This window comes from Pan troglodytes, chromosome 2, assembly GCF_028858775.2.
Source record: "Pan troglodytes isolate AG18354 chromosome 2, NHGRI_mPanTro3-v2.0_pri, whole genome shotgun sequence".
Taxonomy (NCBI): domain Eukaryota; kingdom Metazoa; phylum Chordata; class Mammalia; order Primates; family Hominidae; genus Pan; species Pan troglodytes.
In genome coordinates, this window is record NC_086015.1 from 48,861,049 (window position 1) to 48,875,826 (window position 14,778).

Sequence of the window (14,778 nt, forward strand, 5' to 3'; positions counted from 1 at the left end):
TTAGCTGGCCTTGAATGGTGTAATAATACATCATTTCAACAGTCAACATTACATTTCATGAGCATTATAAAATAAAAAGCAGGCCTGGCACAGTGGTTCACACCTGTAGTCCCAGGATTTTGGGAGACCAAGGAGAAGAGGATTGCTTGAGGCCATGAGTTTGAGACCAGCCTGGGCAACATAGCAAGACTCCATCTCTACGGATAATTTTTAAAACATTAGCCAAGCACGGTGGTGCATGCTGGTAGTCCTAGATACTCCAAAGGCTGGAGCAGGAAGATTGCTTGAGCCTAGGAGTTGGAGGCTGCAGTGAGCTATGATGGTGCCAGCGTACTCTAGCCTGGGCAGCAGAGTGAGACCCTGTCCCTAAAGGGGGGTGGGGGGTGAAGTAGGCATTTGTTTTGGGAAACTTACAGGATTCAGATCATTTTATAAAGTCAGTGAAATGTACATGAAGTGTATAAATTCTAAACAACACATCCTTGAAGAAATGACTGGTGTCCCACTGTCTGAGGACCAGTTTTTGAAATCAGAAATGATCAAGATGGGGGATACTGAATAAACCATGCAGATTATAATAATACTTAAATTACATTTGCCCCAAGTGGGCTGAATCTAAACAATTTTATTCTAAATTTTTTTTGTTTAGAAAATGCTTTGAGGAGTTTTCCAAAATGAAAGTCTTGGGTAAAACAAAACCAAAAAAAGCATATCTGGTATGTAGCACTTACTGTCTTCTTTTGCCATCAGCAGAGGAGGGCTAAAGATTAGTAATACTTTCAAATCAAAATTCTGGCCTTGCAGTACACATGTCTAACTTGAGCACTGTTTTATGTTTCTTTCAAATACTATAAAGTGATAACCTATTCCTACAGCCTAGAAGAAGTCCAAAGTGCCCTTTACAACAAAGAGATGGAATGCCTTAGAATGACTGATGAAGTCGAACGAACCCGAACTTTGGAGTCTAAAGCATTCCAGGAAAAAGAACAACTGAGATCAAAGCTGGAAGAAATGTATGAAGAAAGGGAGAGAACATCCCAGGTGTGCTAGTGTGTTGGTGTTTTCATGATACTTAGAACACTCAAACGAATAGAACTAATTAGCGTAAAACTCACTTCTGTGATTGGGTGTCCTTAGTTCAGAGTTGCTTTATTGTATGAAGAGTTGTGAGGCCTTGAAAGCTGGGATTCTGGACTCTCTGACTTCCTGTGCTCCTGGAAGGCAAGAAATAATGTGACTTTAAAAGAAAATTAAGACCTACTTCTCATTTTTCCCTCCTTGGATTGATTACCTGCAGGAGATGGAAATGTTAAGGAAGCAGGTGGAGTGTCTTGCTGAGGAAAATGGAAAGTTGGTAGGTCACCAAAATTTGCATCAGAAGATTCAGTACGTAGTGCGACTAAAGAAGGAAAATGTCAGGCTTGCTGAGGTAAACCTAAAAATTATTCTGAATAAATTCTGTCTGGTTTAAAAATGATTATTTTATTGAAACCAAATTAAAACTTAATTATTGAATCAGTTAACTGCTTACTTCAGGGAGCTTCCTGAATTAAAAAAAAAAAAAAAGTTGGTCGTTGCTATTCTGAGCCTAATTCAATCAGTTGCATTTCATAGACAGCAGATTCTTGTTTAACGTTTAGTTTGCACATTGAAAATTCCAGTCTTAATTTGAAATATACACCTAATGAATGCAAAAAAAAAACCACTTCCTGTAAGAATTAGAGCCTTATTTTTTTTCTTTTTGTTTTTTTAAAATTACTTAGGAGACAGAAAAGTTGCGTGCCGAAAATGTATTTTTAAAAGAAAAGAAAAGAAGTGAATCATGAGGATTCCGGTCAGCTACCTAGGCATCACCTTGTTTGAAGATGTTTCTTCTCTTTTACAAGTAAGACCTACTCCTGGCCACTTAGGAGAGCTGAATTTATGGACCTTAATTATTAAATGTTTATAAGGTGGTGGTAACCACCTCAAGTTTCTGATGAACATTCTGCATCCATATACACCCTGTGACAGTCAGCAGTCTGCTATTAAGTGGCCTACTTCGAGGCTTTGAATCAACTTAAGGGAAAACCTTTTGTCTTTGTAAAAATAAAAGCCTGTAGCTAAGGTTTACAGTGGACATTAGCCAGATCATTTTCTTCTTAGATTATGCCATAATCTCCTTTGATTCTTATGGAAGTTCTAACAATATATGGTGGTTCCAACACCTGCAGTGAGTTTAATGACTGACTTAGTAGCAGGTACAAGAAGCAAACTTGTTAATATAGATTATTTTTGTATTCTTACTTTAGGTATTTTCTTGAGCATTTTCCATGACTGTAAATAAAGCCATTTTTTAAGATAATAATTAAAGTGACTTACATTGTTCATTCTGTTGTTCATTGAACACATACTTAATGAACACCTGCAATATGCCAGGCACTAATCATCAGTGAACAAAGCAAATCTTGCCCTCAAGGAACTTCTGTGTATTGGGCCTTCTTTCTTTTTTATTGAGACAAATATTCCATTTTATGGATATGCTACACTGTCCATTCACCAGCTGATGGATACTTGAATTGTTTCCAGTTTAGGACTATTATAAATAATGGAGGTATAAATGTTCATGTGTAAGTCGTGGTGTGGACATATATTTCATATCTCTTGAGCACATGCCTAGGAGTAGAATTACTGGGTTATCTGAAAAGCATGTCTTTACTTTTTAAGACATTGCCTGTTTTCCAAATTTACCATTTAGGTATACCATTTTACATTCCTACCAACAGTGTATTCCAATTTCTCCACATTTTCACCAACACTTGTTATTGTCAGGTTTTTTACTGCAGCCATCCTAGGTGTGTAGTTATATCACTTGCATTTTCCTAATTACTAATGCTATTGAACATTTTTCCATATTATGGAATATTACTTGGCAATAAAAAGGGAACATGCTACAACATGATGAATCTCAAAAAAATGCTAAGTAAAAGAAAAACCAAACCCAAAAGACCACATATTATATGTTTTTATTTCTATGGCAGGTCCAGAAAAGGCAAAATTATAGAGATAGAAAGTAAATCATTGGCTGCTTGGAGCTAGGATGGGAGTGGGAATGACTGGGCACATGGGAACTTTTTGAGGTGGTGGAAATGTTTTAAAATTGCTTTGTGATGATGGCTACACAACTCTATGTTTACTAAAAAATGAACTATAGGGCTGGGTGTGGTGGCTCACACCTGTAATCCCAGCACTTTGGGAGGCCAAGGCAGGTGGATCACTTGAGGCCAGGAGTTCAATACCAGCCTGGCCAACATGGCAAAACCCCATCTCTACTAAAAATACAAAAATTAGCTGGGTGTGGTGGCACATGCCTGTAATCCCAGCTACTCGTGAGGCTGAGGCACAAGAATCGCTTGAACCCGGGAGGCAGAGGTTTCATTGAGCTAAGATTGTACCACTACACTCCAGCCTGGGCAACAGAGTGAAAAAAAAAAAAAAAGGAACTATACATTCAAAATGGGTGAATTTTAATAAAACTGCAGGAAAAAATTGTAATGCATAGTTGAACTCTCAAGGAATAATAAATAGTAAATCCGTAAGGGCCAAAAATGAAAAAGGAACTTTAATGTAGTATTAAATATAAGGTAGCGAGCAGACACTGCAACTGCCTCAGAGGTAGAAGAAGGTGGAATATTGAAGCTGATAATGAAGAGGCTTGGTTCTGATCACCTGTATCAGCTGTAGAGCTGCTATAACAAATGACTACAAACTGGGTGGCTTAAAACAACAGAAATCTATTTTCTGACAGTTCTGGAGGCCAGCAGTCCAAAATCAAGGTGTGAGTAGGGCCACAGTCTCTCAGAGCCATAGGGGAGAATCTGTTCCATGCCTTTCTCTTAGCTTCTGGTGTTGTCAGGAATCCTTGGTGTTCTTCCTTGTGCCTCTATCTCTTCTTAGAAAGATACTAGTCATATTGGATTAGAGCCTACCCTAAGGATCTCATCTTAATTTGATTATAACTGTAATGACCCTATTTCCAAATAAAGTCATATCACAGGTACCAGGGGTTAAGACTTCAACATATCTTTTTAAGGGACTCAATTCAACCCAGAACATCACTCATTGCAAGGAAAGTGTCACATGTGTCTGTGTGAAGAGACCACCAAACAGGCTTTGTGTGAGCAACAAGGCTGTTTATTTCACCTGGGTGCAGGTGGGCTGAGTTTGAAAAGAGAGTCAGCAAAGTGTGGTGGGATTATCGTTAGTTCTTATAGGTTTTGGGATAGGTGGTGGAGTTAGGAGCAATGTTTTGCAGGCAGGGGGTGGATCTCACAGAGTACATTCTCAAGGGTGGGGAGAATTACAAAGAAACTTCTTAAAGGTGGGGGAGACTACAAAGAACCTTCTTAAGGGTGGGGGAGATTACAAAGTACATTGATCAGTTAGGGTAGGGCAGAAACAAATCACAATGGTGGAATGTCATCAATTAAGGCTATTTTCACTTCTTTTGTGGATCTTCAGTTGCTCAGGCCATCTGGATATATATGTGCAGGTCACAGGAAATATGATGGCTTAGCTTGGGCTCAGAGGCCTGACGTTCCTGTCTTCTTATATTAATAAGAAAAGCAAAACAAAATAGTGATGAAGTGTTGGAGTGGCGAAAAATTTTGGGGGTGGTATAGAGAGATAATGGGCGATGTTTCTCAGGGCTGCTTCAAGTGGGATTAGGGGCGGCGTGGGAACCTACAGTGGGAGAGATTCAACTGAAGAAAGATTTTGGGGTAAGGGGTGATATTGTGGGGTTGTTAGAAGGAGGATTTGTCGTATAGAATTATTGGTGATGGCCTGGATGTGGTTTTGTATGAATTGAGAAACTAAAGACACAAGGTCCAAATAAGAGAAGGAGAAAAACAGATATTAAAGGACTAAGAATTGGGAGGACGCAGGACATCCAATTAGAGAGCGTCCAAGGGGATTTAGTGTAATTGATTGTTTGGTTGGTGAGTTTTTGGGCTCTATTTTTGAGAGTTCTTTTTTTTTAAGTTGAGGCTGAGCTTGGTGAGGTGTGTTTTTAAAAGACCATTAGTCCGTTCTACCTTTCCTGAAGATTGAGGATGGTAAGGGGTATGAAGGTTTCACTGAATACCAAGAGCCTGAGAAACTGCTTGGGTGATTTGACTAATAAAGGCCGGTCTGTTATCGGACTGTATAGAGGTGGGAAGCCCAAACCCAGGAATTATGTCTGACAAAAGGGAAGAAATGACTGTGATGGCCTTCTCAGACCCTGTGGGAAAGGTGTCTACCCATCCAGTGAAAGTGTCTACCCAGACCAAGAGGTATTTTAGTTTCCTGACTCGGGGCATGTGAGTAAAGTCAATTTGCCAGTCCTGGTCAGGGGCAAATCCCCAAACTTGATGTGTAGGGAAGGGAGGGGGCCTGAACAATCCCTGCGGAGTAGCAGAATAGCAGATGGAACACTGAGAAGTGATTTCTTTGAGGACAGATTTCCACGATGGAAAGGAAATGAGAGGTTCTAAGAGGTGGGTTAGCGGCTTGTAACCTACATGGAAGAGGTTATGAAATGACGATAGAATAGAATGGGCCTGTGAGGCTGGAAGGAGATATTTTTCTTGGTCCAAGAACCATTTGCCTTGTGTGGGGAGAGACTGACAGGTGGAAGTTTCAGTGGGAGAGTAGGTGGGAGTGACTGATGAGACGGAGAAAAACTGGCCATGAGGGACAGAAGTTGGAATGCTAGGTGCTTCTTTAGCTACCTTATCAGCATAAGCGTTGCCCTGAGCGATAGGATCTGATGCCTTTTGGTGGCCCTTGCAGTGTATGACTCCAGCTTCCTTTGGAAGTAAAGTGGCCTTGAGAAGAGTTTTTATTAAGGAGGCATTAATGATGGAGGACCCTTGTGTAGTGAGGAAATCTCTTTCTGCCCATATAACAGCATGGTGGTGCAGGATATGGAAGGCATAGAGTCAGTATAAATACTGACACGCAGTCCTTTTGCAAGAGTGAGGGCCTGAGTTAAGGCAGTGAGTTCGGCTTGCTGAGAGGTAGTGGAGGAGGGCAGAGCGGTAGCCTCAATGATAGATGTGGAAGATACTATAGCATAGCCTGCTTTGCTGGTGAGTGGCAATTAGGCCTGGTGGAACTGCCATCAATAAACCAAGTGTGATCAGGATGAGGAACAGGAAAGAAGGAAATATAGGGAAATGGAGTGAATGTCAGGTGGATCAGAGAGATACAGTCATGGGGGTCTAGTTTGGTATCCAGAATAATGTGGGAGGCCGGACTGAAGTCCGGGCCAGAAAAATGGTAACTGTGGGAGACTCAATAAAGAGTGAGGATAGCTGAAGGAGCCGGGGAGCAGAAAGTATATGCATCAAGTGGGAGGAAGAAAATAGATTTTGGAAATTATGAGAACTGTAGAAAGTGAGTTGAGCATAGTTTGTGATTTTTAGGGCCTCTAAAAGTATTAGGGCGGCAGCAGCCGCTGCATGGAGACATAATGGCCAGCCTAAAACAGTGAGGTCAAGTTGTTTGGACAAAAAGGCTATGGGGCGCGGTCCTGGTCGTTGTGTAAGAATTCCGACTGCACAGCCCTGCACTTTGGCTGTATGTAATGAAAAGGGTTGGGATGAGTCACAGAGAGCTAGTGCAGGAGCAGTCTCTAAAGCTGTCTTCAAGGAACGGAAAGAGGAGTGGGGAAAGGATTTAGGATCTATGGGCTCGGCTAGATTTCCTTTTGTGAGTTTATTTAACGGTTTTGTTAGGATGGCAAAACCAGGTATCCAAAGTCAAAAGTATCCAACCATGTCCAGGAAGGAAAGGAGTTGTTGTTTTGTAGAAGGGGTTGGGGTTTGAGAGATCAGTCAGACACGATCGGCAGGGAGAGCACGTATGTTTTTATGAAGAATTATGCCGAGGTAGGTAACGGATGGAGAAGAAATTGAGCTTTGGAGGGGGATACCCAATATCCCTTGGAGAATAAATGTTGAAGGAGCAGGAGGGTGTCCTGTTGAGAAGATTCAAAGGAGGGGCTACAAAGTAGAAGGTCATCAATATATTGAATAAGGTGAGAAGCAGAAGGGTGGAAAGAAAGTAAATCATGAGAAAGAGCTTGGCTGAAGTAATGAGTGCTGTCCCTGAAGCCTTGCGGCAGTACAGCCCAGGTAAGCTGCTGGGACTGATGGGTGTCAGGGTCAGTCCAGGTAAAAGCAGAGGCTGGGACGAGGGGTGTAGGGGAATAGTGAAAAAAGCATCTTTAAGATCAAGAATGGAATAGTGAGTTGTGGAGGAAGGTATTGAGGACTAAAGAGTGTACAGGTTGGGCACCACAGGGTGGACAGGCAAAATAATTTGGTTGATAAGGCGCAGATCCTGAACTAACCTGTAAGACTTGTCTGGTTTTTGAATAGGTAAAATGGGAGAATTGTAAGGAGAGTTTATAGGTTTTAGAAGCCCATGCTGTAGCAGGCGAGTGATAACAGGCTTTAATCCCCTTAAAGCCTGTTGTGGGATGGGATACTGGCATTGAGCAGGGTAAGAGTGATTAGGTTTTAATGGGATAGTAATGTGCGTGTGATGGGTTGCCAGGGAGGGAGTGGAGGTGTCCCATACTTGTGGGTTAAGGTGGGGGGGATACGAGAGGAAGACACAAAGGAGGCTTTGGGTTGGGAAGAAGGGTGGCAATGAGATGTGGCTGTAGTCCAGGAATAATCAGGGAAGCAGATAATTTGGTTAAATATTTCAGCCTAATAAGGGAACTGGGCAAGTGGGGATAACTAAAAAGGAGTGCATTAAAGAACGTTGTCCAAGTTGGCACCAGAGTTGGGGAGTTTTAAGAGGTTTAGAAGCCTAGCCGTCAATACCCACAACAGTTATGGAGGCAAGGGAAACAGGCCCTTGAAAAGAAGGTAATGTGGAGTTGGTAGCCTCTGTATTGATTAAGAAGGGGATGGACTTATCCTCCACTGTAAAAGTTACCCGAAGCTCGGTGTCCGTGACAGTCCAGGGGGCCTCCAAGGCGATCGGGCAGCATCAGTCTTCAGCTGCTAAGCTAAGAAGATATGGGAAGGAGTCAGTCAGAGAGCCCCGGGCCAGAGTTCCAGGGGCTGTGGGAGTGGCTGCAGGGCAAGCTGGACAGTCTGATTTCCAGTGGGGTCCCGCACAGTTGGGACACGGCTTAGGAGGAATCCTGGGGCTGTGGGCATTTCTTGGCCCAGTGGCCAGATTTATGGCACTTTAAGCAAGCTCCTGTGGGAGGCGGTCCTGGAGGAAAGCCTGGCCACTGCGGTTCAGACGTTTTGAAGTTCTTGTGTGCTGGAGATGTGGCTGGGGTTTCTCTCACAGTGGAGGCAACTAATTGCAACTCAGAAAAACATTGCTACTTGGCTGCCTCTACTCTATTATTGCACACCTTGAAGGCGAGGTTAATTAGGTCCTGTTGTGGGTTTTGAGGGCTGGAATCTAATTTTTGGAGCTGGCGGCTGGGTGCGGTGGCTCATGTCCGTAATCCCAGCACTTTGGGAGGCCAAGGTGGGTGGATCACTTGAGCCCAGGGGTTCAAGACCAGCCTGGGCCACATGTCAAAATCCTGTCTATACAAAAAATACAAAAATTAGCCAGGCATGATGCACCCATAGTCCCTGCTACTCAGGAAGCTGAAGTGGGAGAATCGCTTGAGCCCAGCAGGTTGAGGCTGCAGTGAGCTATGATCCACCACTGTACTCCAGCCTGGCAGACAGAGCAGGACCCTGTCTCAAAAAATACATATATATATAATCTGGGCTTGATGGTACCTGCCTGTAGTCTTAGTTACTCAGGAGGCTGAGCTAAGAGGATGGCTTCAGCCTGGGAGCTCAAGGCTGAAGTGAGCCATGATTACACCATTGCACTCTAGCCTGCGTGACAGAGAGACTCTGTCTCCCTCTAAAAACAAACAAAATTCAGTCTAGCTCTAGACCTAATGAGAATCTTCATCTTAGCAAGATCCCTAGGTGATGTGTGTACACAGGAGTTTCTTAGAGGCAGAAATCACTTCCCAGCAGTGTCTGAGGATGGCATCACTTCAGCCATCATCACCAGGGCTGGGGACCTGGAGATTAACAATGATGTAGTCCCTGCCCTCAAGGAGCTTGCAGGCTAGCAGAGAAACAGACAACCAGAGGAACAACCACAGGACTGGTACAAAGGTAGGGGAGTAGCAGAGACGGCTTTACAGAGGAGGTGGCTCTGAGATGCTTAACCTTTAGTGCTAGTAGAGGCATCGTTTGTTCTAAGAAAATTTGCTTTACATTCTTTAAAGCATGCAGAGTTGATCAATGCAACACCTCTTGATTTCCTGATAAGAGCTTTCAGAGGGTATCATCTTTGAGCAGCTCTTTACTCAATGGAGTGGTGCAGTGAGACCTCTGAGCCTCAATTTCCTCATCTGCAAAATGGAACAGTTTGTACCATATTGGCGTTACTGAAATTATCCCTGTTTTTTTTTTTGAGACAGAGCCTTACTCTGTCACCCAGGCTGGAGGGCAGTGGTGCAATTTCGGCTCACTGCAACCTCTGCCTCCTGGGTTCAAACAATTCTCTGCCTCAGCTTCCCGAGTAGCTGGGAATACAGGTGCCCGCCACCACACCCAGCTACTTTTTTTTGTATTTTTAATAGAGATGGAGTTTCACCATCTTGACCAATCTGGTCTTGAACTCCTGACCTCGTAATCCACCCACCTTTGGCCTCCCAAAGTGCTGGGATTACAGGCGTGAGCCACCGTGCCTGGCCTTATCCGTGCTTTTATTTGAGCCACAAAACCACCCTGTGAGAGAAGCAGCATGGTGTGGAAGGACTTCCATAAAAACTTGCTAAACAGAAGATAAAAAAAGAATGCTGCTAAACAGTATGTTCAACTGTGAAATCATTTTTGTTTAAAAAATGCATATACATATTCTATAATTTTTAAACATTTTAACTATATATAACTAAATAGACATATAGAAAAATGCTCTATTAACACTGATTTTCCTGGAGAGTGGAAATAGCAGTTTATACATTTCAACACTTTATTTTCAAGGACATGTACTTTTTAAATGGGAACATTTTATTTTTATTTTTATTTTTTGAGACGGAGTTCACTCTTGTTGGCCAGGCTGGAGTGCAATGGCATGATCTCAGCTCACCACAACCTTCACCTCCCGGGTTCAAGCGCTTCTCCTGCCTCAGCCTCCTGAGTAGCTGGGATTACAGGCATGCACCACCACGCCCGGCTAATTTTGTATTTTTAGTAGAGACGGGGTTTCTCTATGTTGGTCAGGCTGGTCTCGAACTCCCAACCTCAGGTGATCCACCCGCCTCGGCCTCCCAAAGTGCTGGGATTACAGGCATGAGCCACCACGCCCAGCCGGAAACATTCTAAACATACGTAAGTATAACAGGAGATTAGAAGTCATGTTGATTCTGCGTGGCTTGATTATGGATCATTGTCTTCCTCTCATCGCAGATCCTCATTTTTTCGGTTTTCTGTGATGCGCTTGTCCCCATATGGGGCTCTGGCGTCTTTCTGGGTCTGGAGGTCCCCAGCGCCCTCTGCCGAGGCATCTCTTGGTCCGGCGGTCCTCAGGCTGGAGGGTGGAGCGGAGAAGCCTGGTCGACGTGGATGGACTCGGTGGGCCGGCGCGGGGCCCGTTAGGCATCTTTAATAAGTTTCACCGGGAGCCGGGTGGCCGGGATGGAGACGGCTAAGCCGCGAGAAGTTTACCTTCTACCACAGCGTCCACAGTACCCGGCTTGGCCTCAGGCCTCGGGTCCCGACGTCCTCCCCAGAGCACAAACCTACTACAGGTTAGGCCGGAGGCCGCCACCGCCCAGGGTCTCTGCCACCTGGCCCGCCCCCTCCGAGGCGCCGGGGAGCGATTCCCAAGGGGCCTGCCGGAGCGTGGCGTCACAGGAGCGTCGCGTCACGTGAGGCTGCCATCCAATCGCGGCGCGCGCTCTGCCCTGCGGGCGGCGGGTGCCAGGCACGGTGTCAGCAGGCAACATGGCTGAGAGGCCGGGGCCTCCGGGCGGCGCCGTGTCCGCGACCGCGTACCCTGACACCCCCGCGGAATTCCCTCCGCACCTCCAGGCGGGTGCGATGCGGCGCCGCTTTTGGGGCGTATTCAACTGTCTGTGCGCCGGCGCGTTCGGGGCCCTGGCCGCCGCCTCCGCCAAGCTGGCCTTCGGCAGCGAGGTCGAGCCCGGGGCGCTGCTGCTGCGGGCGGGCGGGCGGGCGGGGCGCCGCTGGGCGGAGGAGGGGCGCTGCGGGGCCCGCGGGGCTCCTGGGGTGGGGCGGGGGTGGGCGCAGGGCGCCGCCGCACCCTCGCCGGTCTGTCCCGCCGGGACCCCGGGCGGCGCTGCGGTCAGCTGGGGTGGCAGAGGGTGTTTCGCCTCTAATCACGCCAAACCCTCGTCCAGTGTAGGTGGTAAGAGACGTCGGGGACTGAGGCCTCTTCCCTTACCAGGGACCTAAAACCTTTTCTCCGGTTGGGCTAGTTCGCTCTCGGGGAAGAACTACACCTCCTACATCCACCCTCTACCTCTCATTTTAAGTCCCTTGTGCCTGAGCATTTCTCTCCACGTGACTCTTAAGGTGAGAAGCCTCTTGCCCATCCCTTTACTCCGTAATTAACGGGTGTTGTGACCAGATGACCAGTCTGCCCCGCTACCAGGAAAATTGGGAGTTTGGGATACTGTAGGCATAAGGGGATACTGACAGAGACGTTCTGGATGTTTTCCTGACGCTGAGAACTCCTAAACTTGCATCCTGGCGTCTGCTAAGGTGTATCTCTGCCTCTCCCTCCCACGTCGCAGACCAGCCTGTGCTTGCTATAGGGGTTTCATTGCGTCTGCAGCCCAGGGTTAGCCTCTGACCTGGACAGTGGTCACTGATTATTTAGGGTTAAGCCTATTTAGGGCTAATCCAGTAGTAGCTGCCATGCTTGAAGTTAGTATCCCATTGGGTGTAGTTCATGGGGTAAGTGGTCGAAAGTAAAATGAATAACTTTGTATGGGCCGTGAAGTTTGTTGTCAGGAACCAGACCTTCATAACCCTTTAAGCAGGTTGCCACTGGCCCATATGCTGCTTTGTGTAAGACAAGGTTGTCCAACTCGCGGCCCAACGCAAATTTGCAAATTTAAAACATGAATTTTTTTGCGATTTATTATTATTTTTTAGCTCATCATATATCATTAGTGTTAGTGTATTATATGTGTGATCCAAGACAGTTCTTCCAGTGTGGCCCAGGGAAGCCAAAAGATTGAACACCCTGGTGTAAGTTATAAGAAAGCACCTTTTTCTCAAGACACTATGTGTTCAGCTGCTGAGAAACCATTACAAGTAATAAGTATGATATTTAGATTCCGCCCCCCCCCCCCGCCCCCGCCGCCTTGTCTCCAGGCAGGTTTCTAACTCACCACCAAGCAAGGGGGACTGCATATCCTTTGTGTAGGAGGCTTCTAAAGATCTTCTCTTCTCTTGGGACTTTCTCCTTTAAAAAAAAAAAGAAAGAAAATATCTGCAAGTTCTCCAAGGGATGTCTGGGATCACTAAATAGTCTGAGGTGGTGTTTCCCTTAGGCAAGGCTGTGCCCTAGTTAAGAGCATGGAGGTACACTGCCTGCTTGTGAAGCCTGGTGGCTCTCACCGCTGTAGCACTTTAGGAAGGTTACTTAATGCCCCTGGCTCTTTATCTGTAAAATGAAGTTAAGGAATAAATGAGAATGCTTAAACACAGCCCAGGACCTAACACAGAGTAAAAGCTCAAGAATACCCAGAGGGGGTCAGCCTTAGTGGGCTGTAACTTGTATAGGATTTGGGGGTGGGAATACAGAGCAGATGTTGCTAATTCATGCTTTGCCTGATCTCAAGAAATAAGAACTCTACCCTAGACTTATACTACCTACGGAGTAAGAGCTACTTGGCCCTCTGGGACTGATCTTCAAGCACTGGTCATTGTGGGACCAATAAGGGGCTGGTGTTCAGTAGAAAATACTGGCTTTGGATTAGCATTTTGCTTCTTCCCAAGATCATATGCCCAGCAAGGTGGCCAAATGAGTATCTTCTCTGAATTTGCTTTATTTGTAAGATGGGTCTGCTGCCCACTGAGGGTTAAGTGAAGCCCTGTGCAGGAAAGCTCTGAGGCCCTCTGAGCTGTAGTGGGAGCTCAGTAGGAGCCTGGGTGCCAGCAACCACAGTCCTGGGTGTGCTTTGAGGGGGTCTGCAGGTTGCTGCCCAGGGTGGACGTGGCTGCAGTGACACTTTCTCCTGCAGGTGAGCATGGGTTTATGCGTCTTAGGCATTATTGTGATGGCGAGCACCAATTCTCTGATGTGGACCTTCTTTAGCCGGGGCCTCAGTTTCTCCATGTCTTCAGCCATTGCATCTGTCACAGTGACTTTTTCAAATATCCTCAGCTCGGTGAGTAGCCTGAGGGTGTGGTGCTCTTGTCCTAAATCTGGGTTCTGGGTGAGTTGTCTTTGGATAACCCCTCCTTTCCCAGACAGGAGAAAGGACAGGAACTGAAGCAGAGGTTGGGCTGTGGCTTGACCCCTGGATGAGTGCTCTATTCATGGAGCAAATGTAATTCTAATCATGGAAGAATTCTTAAGTTAGATATGAGTGAACCTGACAGTAAAAAGCCTACTTGCTTGCTGTTCCTCCAGGGTGGAGCCCTCATTCTGAAGTCACTGTGCATCCTAGCTGTTTCCTAGGGTTCTGTGTACTCAAGGCTCCATGGCATTTAGAGGGTTGGGATTCCCAGAGACTTTTCTGCCCTCTGTAGTCTGAGGTTGACAAGATGGAGCTGAGCCTAGTCAATCTTGAGTTGAGGGAGAAACAAATACCATGTACCTGCTGTGTCTACCTGCTGGCCTCTGCTGGGTCTTTCTTGTGTACTTTGCTGAGGTCCAGTGCAGTGAGGGAGGTAGCCTCTCCACTCATGCAGGGGAGATTGAATAGAGTGACTTGATGAAGGTGACAGCTAGGTTTCAAGCCCAAGGCTTCTGGCTCCAGACCTTTCCTCCTGGCACCCTTAGAAGGAAGTCAGTCCCAGGAGAGTGAGGTTGTGCCCACCTGCTGAAGTTGAGTCCCTCACAGCTATCTTTGTCTCGCAGGCCTTCCTGGGCTATGTGCTGTATGGAGAGTGCCAGGAGGTCTTGTGGTGGGGAGGAGTGTTCCTTATTCTCTGCGGACTCACCCTAATCCACAGGAAGCTCCCACCCACCTGGAAGCCCCTTCCACACAAGCAGCAGTAGCACCACTTGGCTGGACGGACCAGCTGGAAAGATCACGATGGTGGCCCAGCCTTGGGATGTCATGTGGGACTGTGTCCTAGGGCGATCCAGTTGTGCAGCCTTCTGACCATCAGCCAAGGGAAGCAGGCCTCTGACGGAGCAGGCTCTGGCTCTGTAAGGAGAGGTGCAGCCGCAGCAGTGTTCTACCGGAAGTGTTTTGATCATCTGTACAGCGCTTTGGATTCTTGCTCCCAGGCCTACCCCAGTGAGCCTTCGCAGATGCTGGAGATCCTGGGGTTGGTCTGCTTTGTGTATGGTACTTGATGAAACCACGCTGTAATTATTGTCCTGTTGCCAAACAAAAGCCAGTCATGTAACTCTAGAAGCAGTGACTGGTGGGGCTTTCTGACAGTTCCATGCTGATGTATCAGGCCATCTGTGTCATGCTTATGTATTATGGCAAGAAGAGGAAAACTGGATTAATAAATACTTTTTTTGTAAGTTAAAACTACCAGATACGGTATCTTA

At 46.2% G+C, this 14,778-nt stretch overlaps 2 protein-coding genes and 1 non-coding gene across 7 annotated transcripts in view; all 3 read left to right on the top strand.

Annotated features, from left to right (window-relative positions):
- KIF15 (kinesin family member 15) overlaps positions 1 to 14,778 on the top strand; it is a 118,688-nt gene that overhangs the window by 96,102 nt on the left and 7,808 nt on the right. For 3 of the 5 annotated variants that reach the window (XR_008546959.2, XR_010155580.1, XM_516403.8), the window contains 3 exons: positions 876 to 1,041; positions 1,298 to 1,429; positions 1,764 to 2,344. Coding sequence is in view for 1 of the 5 variants with exons in the window: in XM_516403.8 (XP_516403.5) it covers positions 876 to 1,041; positions 1,298 to 1,429; positions 1,764 to 1,826 (361 nt within the window). In the remaining 4 variants the exon portion in view is untranslated. Of the gene's footprint in view, positions 1 to 856; positions 1,042 to 1,297; positions 1,430 to 1,763; positions 2,345 to 14,778 lie in introns of those variants that run through there. The other 2 variants (XR_678921.5, XR_010155579.1) reach the window with 2 other exon arrangements.
- MIR564 (microRNA mir-564) lies at positions 10,983 to 11,075 on the top strand. The gene has a single exon (NR_035911.1). It is a non-coding gene; the product is annotated as a microRNA mir-564 (primary transcript).
- TMEM42 (transmembrane protein 42) lies at positions 11,003 to 14,762 on the top strand. The gene is made up of 3 exons (NM_001242620.3): positions 11,003 to 11,210; positions 13,289 to 13,435; positions 14,131 to 14,762. The coding sequence occupies exons 1-3, from the start codon at positions 11,019 to 11,021 to the stop codon at positions 14,269 to 14,271; spliced, it is 480 nt and encodes a 159-aa protein (NP_001229549.3). The 5' UTR covers positions 11,003 to 11,018; the 3' UTR covers positions 14,272 to 14,762.